The 23,233-nt window shown below is 42.8% G+C and overlaps 1 protein-coding gene and 1 long non-coding RNA gene across 3 annotated transcripts in view; both read left to right on the top strand.

Annotated features, from left to right (window-relative positions):
* The window catches only part of SLC12A7 (solute carrier family 12 member 7), a 328,393-nt gene that overhangs the window by 258,498 nt on the left and 46,662 nt on the right, over positions 1-23,233 (top strand). For both annotated transcript variants that reach the window (XM_038392945.2, XM_038392944.2), the window contains exon 18: positions 4,727-4,922. In XM_038392945.2, coding sequence (XP_038248873.1) covers positions 4,727-4,922 — 196 coding nt within the window. The remainder of the gene's footprint in view (positions 1-4,726; positions 4,923-23,233) is intronic.
* LOC122458834 lies at positions 15,566-16,115 on the top strand. The gene is made up of 2 exons (XR_006279115.1): positions 15,566-15,936; positions 15,998-16,115. It is a non-coding gene; the product is annotated as an uncharacterized LOC122458834 (long non-coding RNA).

The raw sequence follows: 23,233 nt of genomic DNA, 5'->3' as shown, positions 1-23,233 counted from the left end.
CAACAGTGTGCAGAAAGTAGCCAGAGCCAGCAAGTGGACAATCAGACATAGGGTTGCCAACTATCTAATTGCACAAACCTAAACACCCTTGCCCCACCCCTGCCCCACCTCTTCTCCGAGGCCCCACCCCTGTTCACTCCAGCCCCTGTCACTCGTTCTCCCCCACCCTCACTCACTTTCACCGGGCTCGGGCAGGAGGTTGGGGAGGGGGTTTGGGGTGTGGGCTCTGGGGGGATTTTGGGTATGGGAAGGGACTCAGGGCTGGGGCAGGGGGTTGTGGTGCGGGAAGGGGTTTGGGGTGCAGGCTTCGGCCAGGTGGCACTTACCTTGGGTGGCTCCTGGAAGCGGCAGCATGTCTGGCAGTGTCTCATAGGCTCAGGGGCAGCCATGTGCGCACTGCGCACTGCCCCTGCCTGCAGGCACTTCCCCTGTAGCTCTCATTGGCTGCAGTTCCCCGTTCCTGGCAAATGGGAGCTGCGGAGTCGGCACTCGGGGTTGGGGCAGCACACAGAGACCCCATGGCCACGCCTCCTCCTAGGAGCCTCTGCTGGACATGTTGCTTCTTCCTGGAGTGGCACAGAGCCAGGGCAGATTAAACACAAAAAAGAAGCTTACAAGAAGTGAAAGATTGGACAAATGACCAGGGAGGAGTATAAAAATATTGCTCAGGTGTTCAGGAGTGAAATCAGGAAGGCCAAATCACACTTGGAGTTGCAGCTAGCAAGAGATGTTAAAAGTAACAAGAAGGGTTTCTTCAGGAATGTTAGCAACAAGAAGAAAGTGAAGGAAAGTGTGGGCCCCTTACTGAATGGGGAGGCAACCTAGTGACAGAGGATGTGGAAAAAGTTAATGCACTCAATGCTTTTTTGCCTCTGTCTTCACGAACAAGGTCAGCTCCCAGACTACTGCACTGGGCAGCACAACATGAGGAGGAGGAGGTGACCAGCCCTCTGTGGAGAAAGAAGTGGTTCAGGACTATTTAGAAAAGCTGGATGAGCACAAGTCCATGGGGCTGGATGCGCTGCATCCGATAGTGCTAAAGGAGTTGGCGGATGTGATTGCAGAGCCATTGGCCATTATCTTTGAAAACTCATGGTGATCAGGGGAGGTCCTGGAAAATTGGAAAAAGGCTAATGTAGTGCCCATCTTTAAAAAGGGGAAGAAGGAGGATCTGGGGAACTACAGGCCAGTCAGCCTCACCTCAGTCCCTGGAAAAATTATGGAGCAGGTCCTCAAGGAATCAATTCTGAAGCACTTAGACGAGAGGAAAGTGATCACAAACAGTCAGCATGGATTCACCAAGGGCAAGTCATGCCTGACTAACCTAACTGCCTTCTATGAGGTGATAACTGGCTCTGTGGATGAGGGGAAAGCAGTGGACGTGTTATTCCTTGACTTTAGGAAAGTTTTTGATACGGTCTCCCACAGTACTCTTGCCAGCAAGTTAAAGAAGTATAGGCTGGATGAATGGACTATAAGGTAGATAGAAAGTTGGCTAGATTGTCGGGCTCAACGGGTAATGATCAATGGCTCCATGTCTAGTTGGCAGCTGGTATCAAGTGGAGTGCCCCAACGGTCGGTCTTGGGGCCAGTTTTGTTCAATATCTTCATTAATGATCTGGAGGATGGAGTGGATTTCACTCTCAGCAAGTTTGAAGATGACCCTAAACTGGGAGGAGAGGTAGATACGCTGGAGGGTAGGGATAGGATACAGAGGGACCTAGACAGATTAGAGGATTGGGCTAAAAGAAATCTGATGAGGTTCAACACGGACAAGTGCAAGAGTCCTGCACTTAGGATGGAAGAATCCCATGCACTGCTACAGACTAGGGACCAAGTGGCTAGGCAGAAGTTCTGCAGAAAAAGACCTAGGGGTTACAGTGGACGAGAAGCTGGTTATGAGTCAACAGTGTGCCCTTGTTGCCAAGAAGGCCAATGGCATTTTGGGCTGTATAAGTAGGGGCATTGCCAGCGGATCAAGTGACGTGATCGTTCCCCTCTATTCGACATTGGTGAGGCCTCAGCTGGAGTACTTTGTCCAGTTTTGAGCCCCACACTACAGGAAGGCTGTGAAGAAATTGGAAAGAGTCCAGCGGAGGGTAATAAAAATGATTAGGGGGCTGGAACACATGACTTATGAGGAGAGGCTGAGGGAACTGGGATTATTTAGTCTGCGGAAGAGAAGAATGAGGCGGGGATTTGATAGCTGCTTTCAACTATCTGAAAGGGGGTTCCAAAGAGGATGGATCTAGACTGTTCTCAGAGGTAGCAGATGACAGAACGAGGAGTAATGGTCTCAAATTGCAGTGGTGGATGTTTAGGTTGGATATTAGGAAAAACTTTTTCACTAGGAGCGTGGTGAAGCACTGGAATGGGTTACCTAGGGAGGTGGTGGAATCTCCTTCTTTAGAGGTTTTTAAGGTCAGGATTGAGAAAGCCCTGGCTGGGATGATTTAATTGTGGATTGGTCCTTCTTTGAGGAGGGGGTTGGACTAGATGACATCCTGAGGTCCCTTCCAACCCTGATATTCTATGATTCTATGATTCATAGGCCTTAGGCCTACTGTGCCACCAGACTTCTAGCACTTTAAAATCTCCCAGATTGGCTTCAGTAGCCTCCAGGAGATTCAGCCTGATTCGGGGATACTCACGGCCATGCCGAGAGGGTTGGCAACTGTAATCAGCCACCTGGGAGTGATTGCAGCCCAGCCATGGGGAGAGAGAAGGGCCAGCTAGGACGGCAATAGGGAAGGGGTAGGGATAGGACAGCAATAGCAAGAGGGCTGGGGAAGCTGAGCAGGGGGCTTGGGCTGGGAACGGTGGAGCAGGAGGCAGGGGATGGGTAATAGTGGATCCTCAAAAAAAGATAAAATGAAGTTGGAAGGTCACCTTAGTAAGAAGTTTGAGAACCACTGCACTTGACTCATTCAGCCTTCAGCCCATCCCTTCTTATGAAGCACAAGAAAAAGAGTGAGCTTTGTAACTTACCTACAAGCTAGCAAAGTAGACAATGCCAGATCAAGGTCAGGAGTGCATTCCAAAGTTGAGGAAACTTCATGGAGGACATCCTGCCAACAGGCTCTCTGTCATTTAATCAAGTGGGCTCCAGCTGAAGTGCCTGTGCTGATCTCAGTTGTGACAGTATGACAAGGCTGGAAGAGGTGATCTCTCCGGTGACTAAATCCAAAACTATTTAGGGCTTGATTGATCAAAACTGATTCCGTGAATTCCACCCAGAAGCTTATTAGAAACCAGTGTAGATCCCAGATCTTAGAATGCCTGTTTAATGTGTTTCCAACATGTAACTGCTGAATAAATTAATCACAGCATTCTTCATTAGCCTACACTTCTTATAGTTCTAAGGGACAACCTAATGTACAGTGCATGATAGTTGTAGTCTAATATTGAGGTGACAAAAGCATGGATAATTATGACAAGGACCTCTTCTCATGAGGCACAGATGGAAAAATCTCTCTTGGCCACATCCAGGAGCAGAGTAGAATCTAATAACACACCCAAATTTATGCAGATATGTTATTGAGTCAGTGTGCTCTTTATTTATAAGAGATGCCATAATAAATTCCTCAAAGTCTTTCAACAGCTTTTCCCAGCCCACCAACAATATCTCTTATCTTGTCTAGATTAAGTTTCAGACAGTAAATGAAGACTTACTCCAGACATAAATCAAGAAGCCCCAATACAAGCTCCAGTTTCATTTTAACACTCGGTAATTAATTCCATATGTCCAGCTGGGTCAGTTTTGGAGACTTAGAGCTGATCGCTTTTGACATGCTGAATGCCTTTACAGCCCATGCATCCTTATTAAGCCTCCCAGCAAACTCATATACACATTAAACAAGAGCTATGACAATATAGATCCTGTGGCACTGCTTGGGAGAAGATATTCTGAGCAAAAGAACAATTACAATTAACCTTTGTTAAGATAAGAATGGAACAACTCAAGTGAAGCTTCACTCACTTGTGCTATCATGTGCAAACAATTTAAGAAAAGCATGGTCTGAAAAGCTGCTAACAATAATAATCAGCACAAACACATTGGTTTTTATCCATTGCTAGAAGTTAATACAACTAGTGCAGTTTCTACTCCATGCCCACAACTCAGTTGACTTTGATGTAAGGAAATCAGAAGACTCTCAAAGCCCTCAGATTTGCACTGCTACAGCCTTCTCAATGACCTTCCTCGGAGGTTGGATACTGGTCAATAGATAACCAAATTGTCAATACCAGAAGTTGCTTTCTTGAGCATTGGCCTCACAACAGTTTCTTAAAGAGCTCCTGGCATCCTTCTCCATTTTCCAGAAGTACTGGATATTTCAACCTATAATGGACCCAGTACCTCCCTACAGGCCTTCACCAGCCAAGAAGATTATGCAAACAATAGCCAACAATAGCCCACACCAAGCATTACTTATTATCAAATACTGGGCAAAGTGACTCAAACATTGTGTTACTCATATTCCATTCCTCCTTAAGAAACAAAGACTTCTGTGTGCATAGAGTGATTTTAAAACGTGGGTTTTACAGTTATCATAGCACCTTGTTCATTCATTGGGTTGAGAGAGTAAAACAATGTTCCTTGATGTCATATTCCAGTGTACAGCATCTTATTGGTACTTTACTTTAGTGCAACGATTAACTATGGTATTTATAATTATTTACTTTAATATAGTCCCATGTGTAATCTTCAATTTCTTATTTTTAATAGAATATTAAATCCTTAATGGGGGTAGAAAAGACCAAAGGATTTTGCCAGATCGTGGTATCTCCCACTTTCAGAGATGGAATGTCTCATTTGATTCAGTCTGCTGGTCTGGGAGGGATGACACATAATACAGTCCTGATGGCCTGGCCACAGTCATGGAAACAGACCGATAATCCTTTCTCATGGAAAAATTTTGTTGGTATGTATTCTCTTAGTTTTATTTATGCCATTTTAATGAAAATATATAATGATAATGTATTTTAAATGTTATTTTGTAAGCTTGTTACCTGGAAAAACAAATGTCAGAGATTTATATGTAGTTCTACTGTAAGACCTACTCAAAATATTAGGCTAATGTTAGTCCTATTGAGGTCAATGAAAACTGGTGGGTGCTCAGCACTTTTGAAAACCAACACACTTTATTTAGATGTCAAAATATGGACTTCAAAGCCTAACTTTAGGCTCCTATTTTTAACAGTTTTGGCATAAATAATTATAAAATTGGCCCCTTCTTATTCAAGAAATTTACTTCTTGTGTGCTTTCAAATTCTTACCAAATTCTTTTATCAGCCTTTACTCCTTTTAGCCTGCTGAGCCAATACAAATAAGAAGGCAAAGCAAATGGATTCTGTTCTTTCTTGTGCATTATCAGTTGAATTGATTATTAAATTCTAGAGCTGGCAAAAAAAAATTTTTTTTCAGTAAATAAAATGCATATTCTTTATTGGAGCATTTCTAAGCAAAACAACACTTTGATTTAAAATAAAAAATTGTAATTTTCTTTTTGATTCAAGTTACAAAATATATTTTTTAAAACATTTTTTCTCTTTCTTTCCCATTTTTTGCCACTTAATGAATGATGTGGGTTCACTTTTTCCTCTTTTCTTCTTTTCTCATTTTGCAGCTCTGTAAACTTTTCAAATTGGAGAAATTTTGAGAAGTTAGAGTAGAAAAAGAAAAAAAAAAGAGGAAAAAGTGTCAGGGGGAACTTGAACATTATTCATTATATTGCACCACATGACAGAAGGAGAGAAAAATGGGGGGGGGAAAGAGGAGGAAATTAAAATATGAAATTTAAAAAAAAATTTCAAAAATTCTAATGAAACCAAATTTTCAATTAGAAACAAAATAAAAAGTTAATTTAATTTTGTTCTGAAAAATCCACTCTAAAATTTTTGGTCAAAAATATTTTCTTAACAAAAATGTTTCAATAAAAGCCCATTTTTTTTAACAGCTCTACTACGTTCCAATCTGTTACATCAATGAAAATGTATTTAAGGCTGAGGTATTGCTCACATCACCAAATGCACAATTTAAGGACAATGGGATTGCATGTGGTTACTGAGATTATATTTGGCTTACATAACCTTTTATTACAGGTGGTGATTAGTGTAAAGGATCTTTTATTTCAGAACCTAGATTCTACTGTTTTCTTTAAAATAAAAAAATTGATGTTATTAACATATAATTAAAATATAATCATTCAAATTATACATATATTCATCCTTATTAATACTAACTGTATAAATTCACATTTCAACACAGGTATTATAAATCTTTTTCATAGCTCACCTTCTAATTCCACCTACAATGAATGAAGAGAGTCTCAAGCCTCTAACCTCTAAAGGGATCACACAAATATCATGTTGGAAGTTCTAGTCTGTAGTCAGTAGCACATGTTGTCCAAATATGAACAGTTACTGAGATTTCCACATGAAATCTTTCATAAATGTTTGCCTTCTTCTATTGTTTTTCCTCTGTAAATCATGTAAGTTATAACTAAATCATACATACGTCCCTTTTTATGTAATGTAATGCAGTCATTTCAGTCCCAGGATATTAGAGAGACATAGTGGGTGAGGAAATATCTTTTAATGGGGCAGCTTCGGTTGGTGAGAGAAAGCTTTCAAGCCACACAGAGCTCTTCTTCAGGTCTGGGAGTACCTGTGCTGTGTGGCTCAAAAGCTTCTCTCTCTTACCAACAGAATAGTGCTGTGTGGCTCAAAAGCTTCTCTCTCTTACCAACAGAAGTTATTCCAATAAAAGATGTTACCTCACCCATATTGTCCTCCTTATGTAAATCATGTGCCCTGCTTCACTTCTGCTTATTTCTCTACATTTGTTTCCTTTAAAAGATCCATTTGTGTTTGGCCCACTTCTTATAATTGTCTATATATTTATTTTATTCAAACTCCAAAAATGGTAATAACATTATTAAATCTGTTTGATTTAATATAAAGCTCATTTTTCCATTGCAATGTTTTCCTATACTTTTTCTCCGTGCCATTAATGTTGAGGATTGCCTGCTGTCACACTGTTTGTGGCTCCTGAGTGGCTCATGACCATGAGTGCCCACTTCAGGGCAGATTGTCAAAAACAGGGCAGACACCCCAGATTGGTGGTGTGTTCTACAATTAGTTTTCACCAAGTCAGTTACAATGTGAACTCCTGGATCACTATAACAGTTTTAACATGGAGTCACAGACAGTCCCCTTAGACTCTTCAGTCTATCTTGCCACTCAATCAAACTAGTCTTAGTGGTAAAAAATAGTCACTTACACCAAAAATCACACCATAGTCAGGTTGCTGCCAGTCTCAAGAGACCAGTCACTTACCCCAGATCAATTGGTACTCTAGATCTTACATCAAAAACAACATCTGTAGCCAATCCTATAATAAACCATCTAAAGGTTTATTAAATAGGGAAAAGAAACGAGAGTTATTTTCAGGTTTAAGCAAGCAAACATCTATATACAAATGAGTTATTACCTATATCATAAGAGTTACAGAGTTGTAGTGATCTGTCAATTCAAAGTGTGTTTTACTGTTGACCTAGGGATAACCCCATGGAGTTCTCTGCCTCAGTTTGGAGTCTTTGGCCCTGTCAGAGTTCAAATAGCAAAGAAAGAGATGGAAAATATTCCTGTGACTTTGTTTATTTCCTTCATTCAGCTTCCAAGTCCACAGGAAGAGCTTCCTTGCCTTGCATATAGCATTTCTGAGGTGCAGTAGGGACATTAACCAGTTCCTCATATTGCGATGTTCCTTGATGGACCATCTGATTGTGATATTCCTGGATGGGTAAGGGGGACGATTCCAGTGCCTGGGTTCACAGCATCCGAGCAAACATTTTAAAAGTTATAAAAGCAAAACTTACATATTTTCTTATAACATGGAATACCAACATTACAAGTGAGATTAATGCATGCAGCAACTTACAAGCATCTCATAAGAGTCTAAACACTACATACATTCTTATAAAACTAAACCTATTTTGAGCAAAAGTAACATACATGTGAACTGGTCTTGTTATCCGGCACAATCTGGGGCACCCTGCCTATATCCTACCAAGGGCTCCAGGTGTGACCCAGTCAGTTTAGGCACCCCCACTCTTTTCTTTCTGAAGGCTCATGGCATAAGGCACCTACCCGTACGCATGGGGCTCAGGGAGACACCTGGTCAATTTAAGTACCCATCCTTACCCACGAGGCTCAGGGCTCTACAGGTCTGCGGAACCTTTTCCCCGTGAAAGAGCCTTACACAGCTGTGCTCTAAACATCTATTTGTTAGCAACACACACAGGATACATATGCCAAGCAAATCTAGTGTGCTAACCACTCCCAATGTATAGACAAATTTCATCCGATGGCCAGTGAGGATCCACTCGTCTGGGGGTTCCTGGCACCCGCACACATCACAGTCGTGCAGGGGGTACTATATCTTGTTCTTGTATTGCAGTACAGAGTTGATTCCCAAAGAGCTTTGTTTTTCATTTACATTATATAGATAAAACTAGCTACCTCCTTCAAATTTACTAAACCTTCACATTATCCCACACCCTAAGTAACAAAATTTTTAACCAATTACACACTGATGCAATCACATGCAATCCCACTTTCTTATGCATCATCCTTCCTTCCCAAGTATTTGTATTTATCTTTCATGTCCAGATTGTAACTTATTTGTGACCTTCTCTGTTTGTGCAGATGGTCAGCATAAATTCACTGGTCAGAACTTACCTTATCTCTGTACCATTTGTTGAGTCTCTCTATATCCTTGCTAAAATTTCCTAGGGCCTGGGCATCTCTACTTTACAACCCTTAGTGGTTATAACTCTTGTTAGGGACATTCCTGAGGTGGGGGTCCTTTATCAGCAGCAGCAGCAGCAGATTATTCTTTTTTTTTTTTTTTTCCAATTCTAGTGGTGATCTCCCTGAGTTTCACACAAGGCTGGTTTAATATGGGGGGATTGATTAGGTCCCTGGCCTACGATTACCCGCCGTGATGATGCTTTCACCGAAGCAGTCATCACTAACATGGGATACCCATGTTACATTAGTAGGGTACGTTTCCTGGGTATGGTGAGCAACAGTGTTAGTTAATTCGCATGTTGGCCATCTTGTATCTTCCCGATGATTCTTCTTACCCATTCTGCCAATATCACCATGCGTAAAAGCAAAGCCAATGGATTCCAATTATCACCCTATGGGGTGAATCATTGTATTAAAAGCTCCAGTCGCCGTAGGCAACCATCCCAGTAATGTTTCCCACCAAGAGTTATATTCTGTTTCAGCAATGGTTTTTAAAAGCTTGGTCACTTGTTGATTTTTGTGCTGCATCACTGCAGATTGTTGTTTAGTGCATTTTATAAATTGCAAATGGTCTTGCAACATAGAGTGAATTAACAGTTATCAAATTATACTTATATTCAGACCTACATTGACAAATCTTGTATCACTAAATACATGGACATTGTACTGCAAATGTTCTACAATCCAAAGGGGTACATACTATTCAAAATTACAACTGTTAACTTCACTAACATTACATAACAAACATCTTATTAATTAAATATGTCATAAAATACACTTCATTATTATTTACAATAATTTCCAGATAATGTTTTCTAACACATACTACAGCCTTGACCTACATAAATTACAGCTGATTTTTTTTCTGTAAACACATTAAACATGCACCTTTGAGTGCCCTTGGTTTTAGAGTAAAAGTAACTCATTCCTTGTTTGCAAGTTTTGGTCCTTGCATACATATCCTAAATCTTCATGAGCTATACATTGGGATACATCTGTGTTTTTTCATTGTTCATATTTTTGGTGGGTCCATGCATGGTGGTCCACTGAATACATTACTAGGTAGTATCGGGTATATATTAATAGTGTGGATAGGGTAGACAGATATTACATATGCTTGAATGATCATTTGATCCTTATAAAAAGTAAAATTTACCAATTTTCACCAAGATGCCAATTCTCTTTTTTCCTCAGTGACATTTTTTTCTACAACAACTTTTTATTTCCAAAGGCAACTTTTTTGTTGTTTTTTTTTTGTTTTTTGCATGCCTTCTCAGATCATTTGGATGACTATTTGCTGACTCAATTCCTGGGCCTGTGTACAGGCTAATGCTAAGGATACATTTCCTTGTAGTGTCTCTGTAGTCACTGCTAAAAGAAATATTTTTTTTCACCTTGCTATTGCCATACTAGCAGTATTTTAGAAAATAATTGTTGCCCCGTACCTAATTTTAACAAGGTTGCACTAAGGGGCTTTTCCAGTTCTTGTATTTCTGCTGTAACATAACTTAATTTATTTGCGAATACCTTTATGTTAATAGTATCCAGTATTCCAACTTCTAACCCATTCCAAAGCAGTTTCCAATACACCCCTTGGGGTTCTTTTCCTTATGGATTTTCCGACATACCATAATTTTAAACATGCTGCCTATCCCTTTTGGAGAGTTTGTACATATGAGGCACATTGAGGTATAACCTTGGATACATTTAACTCAATGAGATCCAGATCAATTTATTTTAGAGATTGCATTGGTGTTACAATAACTCATTCCCTATAATTCAATTTTACCACATGTGGTCCATTCAATGGATGTCTTCTTGTTTTTTTGTATATCAGATTCAATTGCAAGTACCTTAAAATTTAATTGTACCTAAATGCTTTGCAATGTGTACTTACCTAGCTGGGTAGAAGCAGTATGAAATGTGGTCAGACACTGATATCGTAAGTGAACTTTAGGTTGTTTTAAAAATATATTTACTGCCATGGGTTTCTTTGATCCATTCTGGGGGTTCCATTTCCCCTATATCCCTAGTATCCATTTGCCAAGGTTTATTGTTAAATTCCCTTACACTCAAAATTGCTGCCCAGAGGGAATAGTCAATGTACTGGAACTTTACTTCCAGATTTGAACCAATTTTAGGTTTATTGAATTCCATTAATACCCTGATGTCAATGTCCCTTCCTGCCTGCCAAACAAATTCAATAGCAGCTGTATCTTCACTGGGCCTTTATTTTACTGCCCCTTATAGTAATTAGGAAAGGTGTTGTGGTACCCTCCCTTTTTAATGCCCACCACAGTAATGCTAGCAACAAGACAAACAACACAAAACACAGTCTTCATTTTGACAGTAGATGTATAGTATTTTGGGTTGATCTTCTGCCAGCTTTTTCTAAAGTATTGAAAGACAAAAAACATTTTTTCTACCCTCTTTCAGGGGAGGCAGATTATTGCTTAAAATACCCCTTCCTTTTAAAAATCTCATTGCTGATTACAGGCAAAACAAAAGAATTACCTCCATACTTTCCTATGTTTTTGTTTTATAGGCAGGCCAGGTTTCAAGAGGTGGAGTGAATAGGAAACGGAGAAGTTCCAGAAAGCATCTGGGAATGTCAGAGTGTAGTTTGGGTGGGGGCCTGGAAAACAGTTCTGAATTTGCTGCAGGGGAGGGCAAGCATGCATCTGTTCTGACAGCAGTCTTATGAGGGACTTAAGCATTTCTGCTGCTCCATTACTTTTATCATTTGCTTAGTGGCATCCTTAACAAAGTCCTGGTTTTCTTTTCTGTCCCACCTTTCAATTTCTCTCCACTCCCTGCATTCCCTTTTTTTCTGCATTAGAGTATTGCAGGACCTCCTGGAACATGTCCTCCTTGCTCCGTCTTGGCTGCTTTCTTATCTGACAGAGGAGCTTCGCTGATGTTTAGGTACTTCGCTGATGTTTAGGAGGTTCCCCTGAAGGCCACATCTGCAGAAGCACAAGAAGCAACACACAGAAGCATAATTGTTAGTTCACACACAGGATTGAATCATTACAGTTTAGCATACCTCTTGTAACATACCAAGCACTTTCTCACTGTCCCTTGGCAAACACACATCTCAGCAAACACCTGAGGTATGGGAAGTTTAGCCCAGGTGGGGAGAGGGAGCAAGGCATTGTACCTGGGATAAACAGTAGTGGTGTTTATGAAAGGGTTGTGGTGCTGATGACTCAGGACAGTATTGTAAATTCTTGACCCGTTTTCCACAGGTGGGGGTCATTGAAACAGATATCTCACTCCTGAGGGCAACCAGGGAAACAAGGCTGTATCAGCTGCATGCTTGTGACTTCCAATCCGATCCCTATGCTGCTCGCCTGTGTGCCCCTTTGGTCCCTGCACAAATGATTGCAGAGTGTCATGGAAAAGTTTTATTCAAGGGGGAAGAAACAGGGCAGCTCTGCCAAGGAACCTCCAGAGAGGATTGCCGAGTATTTCCAGGAAAGTTTCCTAGAGATCTCTCTGGAGGATTCCTGTGAAATCTCAGTGTGCATCAACACACTGTTCCGCTGTACTGTTTAGCTGCACACGGAATTGTCCAACACACAGAAACACAGCTAGCCTTGTCCATTTCTATCCTTTCACCCATCAGGTAACTGAGCACCATCAATTCAAAACAAACACTTACCAGGGGTCTCCTCTCCTGCTTCTTGTTCACCAGAGTGGGAGTGCCATGACTAGCTAGTCCACTCCAGAGTGGAGAACAGTTCTTGACTGGTCTGACCACCTGGAGACCCCACCAAGAGCTCCACAGTGTACTCTAACTCCACCTCCTTGGCCACGACCTAGTCCTCTGGGTTAGGTCCTCTTTCTACCACCTCAAGCCCTGCTGAAATGTCCATGGTGCTGTTGGCAGTGGAGATGGGGTCGCCGCCGAGGATAGCGTCCAACTCCTTAAAGAACCAGCAGGCCTTTGGTGTAGTATCCGAGCAATGGTTTCCCTCACTTGCCTTCTGGTACACCTGTCTCAGCTCCTTTATCTTTTTCTGCACTGCACTGTATCCCTATGATACCCTTTTTCACACAAGCCACAAGAAATCTTCCTGTAGGTATCGAAATTCCTAAGACTGGATTGCAGCTGAGACTGGACAGCCTCCTCTCCCCAAATACTAAGCAGATCCAACAGCTCTGCATTGGTCCAAGCAGGAGACCATTTGCTGTGTGGAATTGCCATGATCAGCCGGGAAGATGCGATGTGAGCTCTCCACACTGAGCAAACACAAAGTGGAATTTCAAAAATTTGTGGGGCTTTAAAAGGGGAGAGGTGGAAGGTTGTTTACGTGGCTGCACAGCAGTGGACGGAGTTCAAACTGCTGATGAGAGTTTGGCAGGATGGGCATTGTGAGACACTTCCTGAAGGCCATTTACAGCTGCAAAACCAAGGAGGGTATCTACACTGGCACTTTGCTGTTAAAACTTTGGCACAAAAACCTGTGTCTCTAATCAAAGTGGTTATATTTTGTCACCAAAACAAGTCAGTTTTGTTGCCAAAAGTGGCATTGCAGTGTGTACACCTCCACTGTTTTGATGACAAAAGCTGCCTTTTGCCCACAAAACTCTACAGTGTAGACAAGGCCTTAACCACCAAGTACAATCTCTGCAACACAGCTGCGTTAGTTTGCTCTTTCAAACCCCACATTTGTTCCCCCAGTGTCTATGGCTTTTGTTTGCCTACCAAATGGATGGCAGGGTTGCTCTTCTTTGCTGCAGTTAATTGTTCCTGGGCAACTCCATGGGTTAATGCATTAACTTTAGATAATAACCCACTCACTCTCTATTTTTCACTTTGAAATTCTTTTTTTGTCCACTCCTGTCTCTTAAGGTGGTTTGTTAACTCTGCTACCATCCACAATTCCTGCCATTCCCTTCTCAAGGGGGCATATAGCTCTTCTGGGAAGGCATTGGAGAAAGGGGTATGACCATCCTGGATCTGTCCCCTCGGGATCAGCCCAAATATTCCCACCCCAAGTATCATCCCAGGGGTCTGAAGTACCCCGGTGTCTGCACCTACTCCTCTCTGAGCTCCCAACATATTTTCCAGCCTCTCTATCTGCTGTCTATCTCCGGTCACCTAATCCTGCTTTCCTCAGAGAGCTATTCCTTTCCATGAGCACAAGCCTTGTACCACTACCCCTTTAGCAAGGAAGGTGGGCTCCCCAACCAGCCTCCACCGCTTCTGGTCCCCTTTCTTGGTGTCTGGGGTGGCCATTCTGCCATTAGGTTGTGAACGTCAGCTGGCAGAAGGATACCAGTATTCTGTCTGACCATTATGTTTGGCTCAATCAGTTCCGTCCAAATGACCTAGGTTACCTGCATTCTCCACTAGTCTGATCTCCAGATACGAGGTTGTCAGTTCTTATATAATGCCTCCAACCTTGGCAAGAGCTGGCATCTGGCCTGCAAGTATCACACCTTGTTTTCCAAAAACAAATGATCCCACATCTGGCTTCTAATAATAATTGTATTATCTCTGGGTCCTTCCCTGAGTTAACTTCCTTTGCACAATAAATTAATGGAATCACCATGGTTTCTGTGGGTAGCATAACTTTATTTATCTTGAAAATATCTATTCATATTCTCCTCCAAAATTCTGTTATCTTTGGACATTCCTTCCATAGATGCGGAAAAGTCCCTATAGCAGTGGTGGGCAACTGTGGTCTGCGGGCCACATGCAACCCATCAGGGTAATCCGATTGCGGGCTGCGAGACATTTTGCTGATGTTGACAATCCACAGGCACAGCCTCCCACAGCTCCCAGTGGCTGCAGTTCACCATTCCCGGCCAATGGGAGCTGCGGAAAGTGGCGGCCAGCATGTCCCTTCGGCTTGACGCTTCCTGCAGCTCCCATTGGCTGGGAAAGGTGAACTGCAGCCACTGGGAGCTGCAGGGGGTGTGCCTGCAGACGGTCAACATCAGCAAAATGTCTCGCAGCCCACAATGAGATTACTCTGATGGGCCACAGGTTGTCCACTACTGCCCTAAAGTGACTATATACCTTAATCAAACACAAGTTATTAGGCTTACTACAGGCATAATTGAATGAAATTCCATGGCCTGTGAAGGTTATAGAATTAATCTTCTCCAACATTAATAACAGCTCCCTTTTTAATGTATCTTCCTTAGCTTAATGGCTGTAACACTGATAAAATATTTTGTAATAATTGTCCTTATCATTACACACATTCATTTTGGCTCTCCTCCAGATATTTTTCCATTGTTCTAAAATTATATCTATTCTTAAATATTTTTTTCTCATTTTTCACTAGAGGTAGTCCTGTCTTCCAGTTCCATCAGCAACAATTCATTGTACCATGCGAACATCAGGGCCTTAGAAGTGGTGTTACCTGCATTAGTGTTCTTATTTTCATTAATAGTCTTCTGAATCTTTTGCTTCCTACATGGGTTATGATATAATGATTTAGTTCAAAATAAGCTAAAGCTATTATATTATAATGTATTATATTAATATTCTCCATGAGTTCTTTGATGGCATTGATTTCCATAATTTTATTATTATGGTATAGCTGGCTAATGTCTATATATCCTTTTTCCTTCTATACTTTGTATATTAGAATTAGATAACCCAATTGAAATTGTGGCGTATCTCTAATAGATAAGCCGGGGATGGGGGGAGAAGGAGCCCTCTTGTGTGTATCAAATTCCATATCCGAAGGGTTGTTACGGCATCTGCATTGTCTCCCTTTTGTGTTAGTCTAACACTTTTTCAGTAAAAAGATCAATGAACTAAATTTATATTTTCTTGCGGCCACAACTTCCTGTGCAGTGATGAGGGGAGGTGGAGCATGGCCCCTCCCCTGGGGCTGCCCTCCTCTGCCAGAGGAACAGGCAGCTGGTGCGAGTTCCCCACCTTCCTAGGAGTGGTGGAGCTCAGGCTTCCGGTTTTAGCTCTGTAGTGGCAAGGGCCAGGCTCCAGCCACAGGGCTTCAGGCTCCATCTCCCATCGAGGGGGGGGGCTTCAGGCTACAGCCCTGGGCTCATCCCCATCCATTGCCCTTGGCCCCCACTACCTCCCTACCCATCTCTCCATCCATGGCTTACCGGGGCTGCATAAGTCTGCTGTGAAAAGTGATATTTGTATGTTTGTTAATATCACTTTTCACTGACATCCAGCTAGCTAGTAAGTCAGCTGTGAAAAGTGATACATACAAAAATACATATATCAGTTTTCACAAAAGCAGCCTTATTAGCTATCAAGGCTTAAAGAAAAAAAAAGCAGCCAAAAAAGCAAAAGAAACAACAACAAAATGGACAAGAATGTGCAAAGCATCTTATTTTGTTTCTATTCTGTTTAGTTCCAGTAAAGAATAGAGACAACTGTACATTATTTTTATGATTGAGTCTGAAAAAACCCCTACATAAATAAATTACAATGATTTAGATGTGTATATGTTCAAATTTATTTGTTTTTCCTAAAGTTAACTAAGTATTTTAGGAAAAATTGTCAGAGTGGCCACCAGCAAGAATTGGTGGCCGCACTCTAAGGCCACCAAAAAATTTCTTGTGAGAATGCCTGGTCTAGGTAATACTTAATCCTGCCGTGAATGCAGAGGACTGGACTAAATGATCTCTTGAGGTCCCTTTCATTCCTTCAATTCTATGATTCTTCAAGTTGATTGCACCATGTCCATTCCATGGTCAGTGCATGTGCATTTCAGTGCACAGTTTTCAGAGAGATTTTCCTCTAGTGGTACTATTTGGGGCAGCATGAGCACCCTCTGTTGCCTCATGCACAGTACGCAGGCATAAAAGGTAGAGCTACCCCCAACCCTCTCGGTTCTTTCCTACTGCCCGTGATGGTTGTTGAGCTCTCTTCTTGGCTTCTGCAAATCTTTTAATCTAGCATGTAAATCGTTCCCATTTTAGAATTTCTATGATTAGTGTAGTTTAAAAAAAATTTTTTGTGTTGTTGTGACGCCCAGTCTGGGACTAGTCCCAGTACCAGACATATGCTATGCTGTCCAGTTTCAAGCTCTGCCACTCTTGTGGTAAGGCAATACCTTTCAGTGATCCTCACTGTGAAGGGGTCCCTGGAGTGCAACCTGGACTGTGGGACTGCAGTGAAGCCCCTCTCACCTCTGGCCATGGCTGGGCGCACCCAACTGGCTAGACAGAGCATGGGGAGGGGGCGAGCTGCTGGCCCCATCCCAAGTTCACTCATCAGACACAAGGGCAAACTTTTCTTAAAGGAGCCATGTCTTTTGGTTTGTCCCTCTATCCAGCAGTAAGGGGGTCTGCAGCTGGTTTCTCCTGACTGGAGGGGAGCATAGGTCCTGGAAGAGACACCAGAGTGGGCTGAGAATGGCTGGCTCGCTCCTTGAGAAACCCCCAGGCCCATACTCCCCCACCCCTCTGCAGCTAGGCCCAGAAGCTGCCATGCCCTAGCTGCTTGTCCCCCCTAGCCCAGCTCCCTCTGCCCTGAAAATTAAAAGGACTCACACATGCCTGCAGTGGGAGCCCGCTGGGAGCTTCAGCAGCGGCAAAAGAAACAAGAATTTTAGTTATAAGTTGGGGACGCATCAATTAGAAGTAACGGAAGAGGAGAAGGACCTTGGAGTATTGGTTGATCATAGGATGACTATGAGCTGCCAATGTGATATGGCTGTGAAAAAAGCTAATGCGGTTTTGGAATGCATCAGGAGAGGCATTTCCAGTAGGGATAAGGAGGTTTTAGTACCATTATACAAGGCACTGGTGAGACCTCACCTAGAATACTGTGTGCAGTTCTGGTCTCCCATGTTTAAAAAGGATGAATTCAAACTGGAGCAGGTACAGAGAAGGGCTACTAGGATGATCCAAGGAATGGAAAACTTGTCTTATGAAAGGAGCTTAAGGAGCTTGGCTTGTTTAGCCTAACTAAAAGAAGGTTGAGGGGAGATATGATTGCTCTCTATAAATATATCAGAGGGATAAATACAGGACAGGGAGAGGAATTATTTCAGCTCAGCACCAATGTGGACACAAGAACAAATGGGTATAAACTTGCCACCAGGAAGTTTAGACTTGAAATTAGACGAAGGTTTCTAGCCATCAGAGGAGTGAAGTTTTGGAATAGCCTTCCAAGTGAAGCAGTGGGGGCAAAAGATCTTTCTGGTTTTAAGATTCTACTCGATAAGTTTATGGAGGAGATGGTATGATGGGATAATGGGATTTTGGTAAGTAATTGATCTTTAAATATTCAGGGTAAATAGGCCTAATCCCCTGAGATGGGATATTAGATGGATGGGATCTGAGTTACTACAGAAAATTCTTTCCTGGCTATCTGGCTGGTGAATCTTGCCCATATGCTCAGGGTTTAGCTGATCGCCATATTTGGGGTCGGGAAGGAATTTTCCTCCAGGGCAGATTGGAGAGGCCCTGGAGGTTTTTCGCCTTCCTCTGTAGCATGGGGCATGGGTGACTTGAGGGAGGCTTCTCTGCTCCTTGAAGTCTTTAAACCATGATTTAAGGACTTCAGTAGCTCAGACATAGGTGAGGTTTTTTGTAGGAGTGGGTGGGTGAGATTCTGTGGCCTGCGCTGTGCAGGAGGTTGGACTAGATGATCAGAATGGTCCCTTCTGACCTTGGTATCTATGAATCTATGAAACAGCTGATAGGCGGGGACTTCGCGCCAAACAGCTGATTGGCCGCAGCCAGCCAAAGAGCTGATGAGGGCTGCTGCCGATGCTAAATAGCTGATTGGCACTTGCCAAAAGCTGATTTCCCCGGGGGGTGCAGAGCACCCACTAATTTTTTTCCGTGGGTGCTTCAGCCCCGGAGCACCCCCAGAGTCAGCACCTATGATCCTGACCTGGCCTGACTCTTGTTCCTGATCTCAAGTTTGTCTTCTGCTTCTGATCTCCCAGTATCCTGACCCAGCTGAATCTTGATTCCTGTTTTGTGACTGTGAACTCTGACTCCAACCATCATGTCTGGCTGCCCCTGACTGGGCCGTGACAGCTTGTTCATACCACAATAACCCTATAGGACTGAGCTCTATGTGAGAACGATGGACCTAGCAACACCACTACAGCCACCAGAAGCATCAGACTTGCCCAAATGGTCCCTCTGCCTCCATGTGGATAATCAAGCACTGCAGGCCCAAGTTGTGCAGTTTATCAGGAAAAACCAAGCAATTGCAGGAGCAAGTTGCTCCCATTGAGACACCTACTGAGGGAACTACAGAACTGCCTGCCCCCGAAGTACCACAACTGTGCTTATGTCTTCAAAAAGAAGAATGCAGAAAGCCTCCCCCCACATTGGGACTATGATTGCCCCATAGAACTCCAACCAGGTGTGAAGATACTGTTTGGGCAGATATATATAAATGTCAGAGCCTGGACTGGCTGCATTGCAAGAATAGCTCCAAGAGAACCTGACCCAGAGATTCATCTGTAAATCAGCTTTACCAGCTGGTGCCCCAGTCCAGAGCCCTAAATTAGATAACAATCTGGAACTACTACCCTGTATGGAGGCCACTATCATATTCTCTAAATTGGATCTATGGGGAGCTTACAGTCTTGTCTGTATCAGATAGGGAGGACAAATGAAAGACTGCTTATTAATTCATTAACGAAATGCTGGAACATTGCTGTGACCAATCAAACTATTCAGTCATGGCATTTGGATTGACTAATGCCCCAGCAATGTTCCAGCATTTCATTAATGATGTGCTACAAGAGTTACTGGACCAATCTGTAGTGGTATACTTAGATGACATATTGATTTTCTCTGATGATCTGGGCCAGTGGACCATGCATGTCTGCACAATCCTGGGGAGACTACATCAAAACAGTCTACTAAACTAGCTGCAGAGGGGTGGGGGAGTACGGGCCTGGGGGTTTCTCAAGGAGTGAGCCAGCCATTCTCAGCACACTTGAGAATCAAGATGGATCCATTCAAGATCCAAGCAGTCCACAACTGGGCAGCCCCCCACAATGTGCATGACCTACAATGTTTTTTAAGCTTTGAGATTTTACCAGAGGTTCATCTCAAATTTTTCAAAATAAGCTGATAAACCCTACTTTAGAAAATACCCAGTTCCACCAGTTGTGTGAGGCCCAGCCTGCATTCAAGTAGGCAAAACCTATTTTCACCATTGCTCCAGTATTGGCCCACCCAGACCTGAAGCAAGTTTTCATTGTGGAAATTGATGCCTCTAGCAGAACATTCAGGGGTAATCTCCTATAGGCATTGACCAAAACAAATATTGCACGCCATCATGTACTACTTGAGGATGCTTATGCCTGTAGAGTAAAACTATGAGATCTTGGATAAATAGATCTTGGCAATTAAGACTGCCTTTGAAGAATGTCAATGCTCTGGAAGAGACCTGCCATCCACTATAAGTATTTACTGATCACAAGAACCTGGAATACCTGCACAGGGCTAAGGTGTCAGGATTCCAACAAGGGCAGTCAGTGCCAAGGGTCAGAGCAGGGGAAAACAAGAGGCTAGGAGTAGCCGAAGAGTTCATAGTCAGGCCAGGGTTGATACCAAGGGTCAGAGTCCATGTCAGGTTTCAGGTTCTGAGTCAGGAGGCGAAGTCTAAATTAAGCCGAGGTCAAGCCAAGAATTCAAGAACAGGAACAGTCATGGCAGCTACAGAAGATCCATGCTGTTGCCTGGACACTGCCTGGAAACACCCCTTGGATTTAAGTAGAGCAGGGAGCCCATCAGGAGCCATGGGGCTGCTGTCTGTCAAACCCTTGAGGTGGATCTTCCCATGGTCTCTGTCCACAGTGGGTCATGGGAAGTGGAGTGCAAATTGATTACAGGTGCTGCTGGGTGGCAGCCCAGAGTTGTCAACTGCCTGGTATGGAGGCATGCCTGGTATGCCAGGGCTGGATTCTAGATCTGTGGGCCCTTCCCTAAGGCACTAAACCAGTGACAGCTCTGGTGGGCCCTGTTCTTCTCCAGGTTCAACTTTACTTTGACCTACCACCCTGGAACTAGAAATGGCAAGGCCAATGCCTTGTCCTGAAGATATGGCTGTGACACATGAGGCCCCAGTCTGGAACTAGCCTACATTCTCAAGTCCCTTAATTTCCTCAATGGGACCCAACACCGGGACCTGCTCATGCTCATCAGCTCTGCCTCTGGCTCTGGAATTCCACCCGAAGAGATGGCCATTATCGACCAAGAACCACATGACACCCAGGAGGAGATCACATTAATAAAGGACCATATCTATGTTCCCCAAGGACCTGTGAGAGTAGAGGTTCTTCAACTGTGCCATGACACCACCATGGCAGGACACTTGGGGCAATATAAAATCTGACAATTAATGTCCTAGTCCTTCTAGTCATCCTGTATGCACCCTGCAATAGAAACCTTTGTCACTTCCTGCTAGGTGTGTGCCCACAGCAAGATCCCATGCCAGAAACCCTGCAGGGTCCTCCAATCTCTGGATACTCCATCTCAGCCCTGGGAGGCCATTTCCCTGGATTTTTTAGTGGCACTACCAGAATCCAGTGGTTTCCACAACCATTCTGGTGGTAGTGAATTGCTTTTCTAAAATGGCCAGGAGCTATCCATTGGGATATTTTTGTCAGTGAGATCCATTGTATTGAGTAAACACCTTCAGTCTATTAAAAGCACATTCAACTGTCATTTTGAACCTGCTGAGGTAGTAGCTGAATCATTTCTTTGTGCTGGTTGAGGTAGCCAGCATACAGCTTCATGAGCCAGGGAAACAAGGGATAGACTGGGTCCCCCTGAATCACTATTGTCATTGCCATATTGTCAGTGGTTGTCTGCCAGTTGGGAAAGAATGTTCCTGCTTGCAGCTTTTTGACCGGTCCTGTGTTTTTAAAGATGCAAGCACATCTTTCCTGACCAGTCTACAGTAATATTGGTGAAGTATCCTTGTGATTCACCAAAGCTTGCATATCCATGGGAAAATAGACCTTTCTTTTGATGTATTCTGTGCCATCGTAGGATATGTGTGCCATCTATCACCCCACCAGAATTTGGGAACCCCATTTGCTGCTAATTTATCCACTGTGTCCTGCACATTAAGAGTCACAGTCCTGTGTAGTAGGAGATAATTAATAGCCCACATGACAACAACCACCACTGTAGATTTTCCAACTCCAAAATGTTTTCCAACTGACCAGTAGTAAACCAGTGTTGCACACTTCCAGAGTGCAAGCACCACTCGCTTCTCCACTGTCAATGGAACTTTCATTTTGGTGTCCCTGTTCTGCAGGGCTATGGTGGGCTCAGCACATAGATCCAAGGATGTGATCTTTCACATCTGCAGCTTGTCATCCCACACCTGAATTATGATGCAAACCCACCAGTCAGTGTTAATTTCTCAGGCCCAGAATTGGCACTCCACTGTCAGCAGCAGCTCCATGAATTCCATCAACAATCTTGAATTGTTGTTTGCTGTGTCCCTGAGCAAACTGTTTTTGCAGTAAGAAAAGGAGTACTTGTGGCACTTTAGAGACTAACAAATTTATTTGAGCATAAGCTTTTGTGAGCTACAGCTCACTTTATCGGATGCTTATGCTCAAATAAATTTGTTAGTCTCTAAGATGCCACAAGTACTCCTTTTCTTCTTGCGAATACAGACTAACACGGCTGCTACTCTGAAACCTGTTTTTGCAGTACTTCTTGTGGGTCTGCAAATACAGGAGAATTGTGTGTCCTGTATTTCCAGTGATTGAGAGAATAGTGCAGACCTCTCTGGCACTCAGTGTGTCTGTCAAAGATGATGGACACCAAAAAGTGCTGAGCGGGTTTGTGGGAAAAATTTTTAAAAGCACAAAAATTCTGGGATATGGATAGCATGGAAAAAGTTGCATGCTGGAAACTTAACTCCTAGGTCCCAGAGATCTTTGGGCAAGTCATTTCTGTCCCACAACATATTGCAAAAATTTCCTAAAAGGCACTGTGTCAGATGGTGGCACATGGTACACTGATACCTAGCTGTTATGAACCGCATTGTGCATTGACACAAGCACTCCTGGTGAGTACACGCAATGCCAACACAAGCAGCGAATTATGCACGAGTGATGTACAAATTTTGACAGCTGAATGCCGATATAACTTGCATCAACAAAATTTATAGTGTAGATTTAGTGTAGTGTGGCCTATAGATATACACATTTATTTAAGCAGTTATATAGCTTAACATACATTTATTCAGATTTTTATATTTTAAATCTTTTTATTTTGTTAGAAAATGGTGAATGACACATTTCTTGTTTACTAGATGCTGATTAAATTTTTACTCATAATTTCTGTCACTCTGCTTTTGGATGGAAATTGGAATTCAATTTAAAATGAACAAAAATGTGATTGCCAATTTTTTTTATTAGTTAACTAAACTATCTTAAGTGTGTTGAATACAAAAGAAGAAAAAGTAAGTTTGTCAGAA

Source organism: Dermochelys coriacea, chromosome 2, assembly GCF_009764565.3.
Source record: "Dermochelys coriacea isolate rDerCor1 chromosome 2, rDerCor1.pri.v4, whole genome shotgun sequence".
Lineage (NCBI taxonomy): Eukaryota > Metazoa > Chordata > Testudines > Dermochelyidae > Dermochelys > Dermochelys coriacea.
Note: the sequence above shows the minus strand (reverse complement) of the source record. Positions and strands in the feature narration are given on the sequence as shown.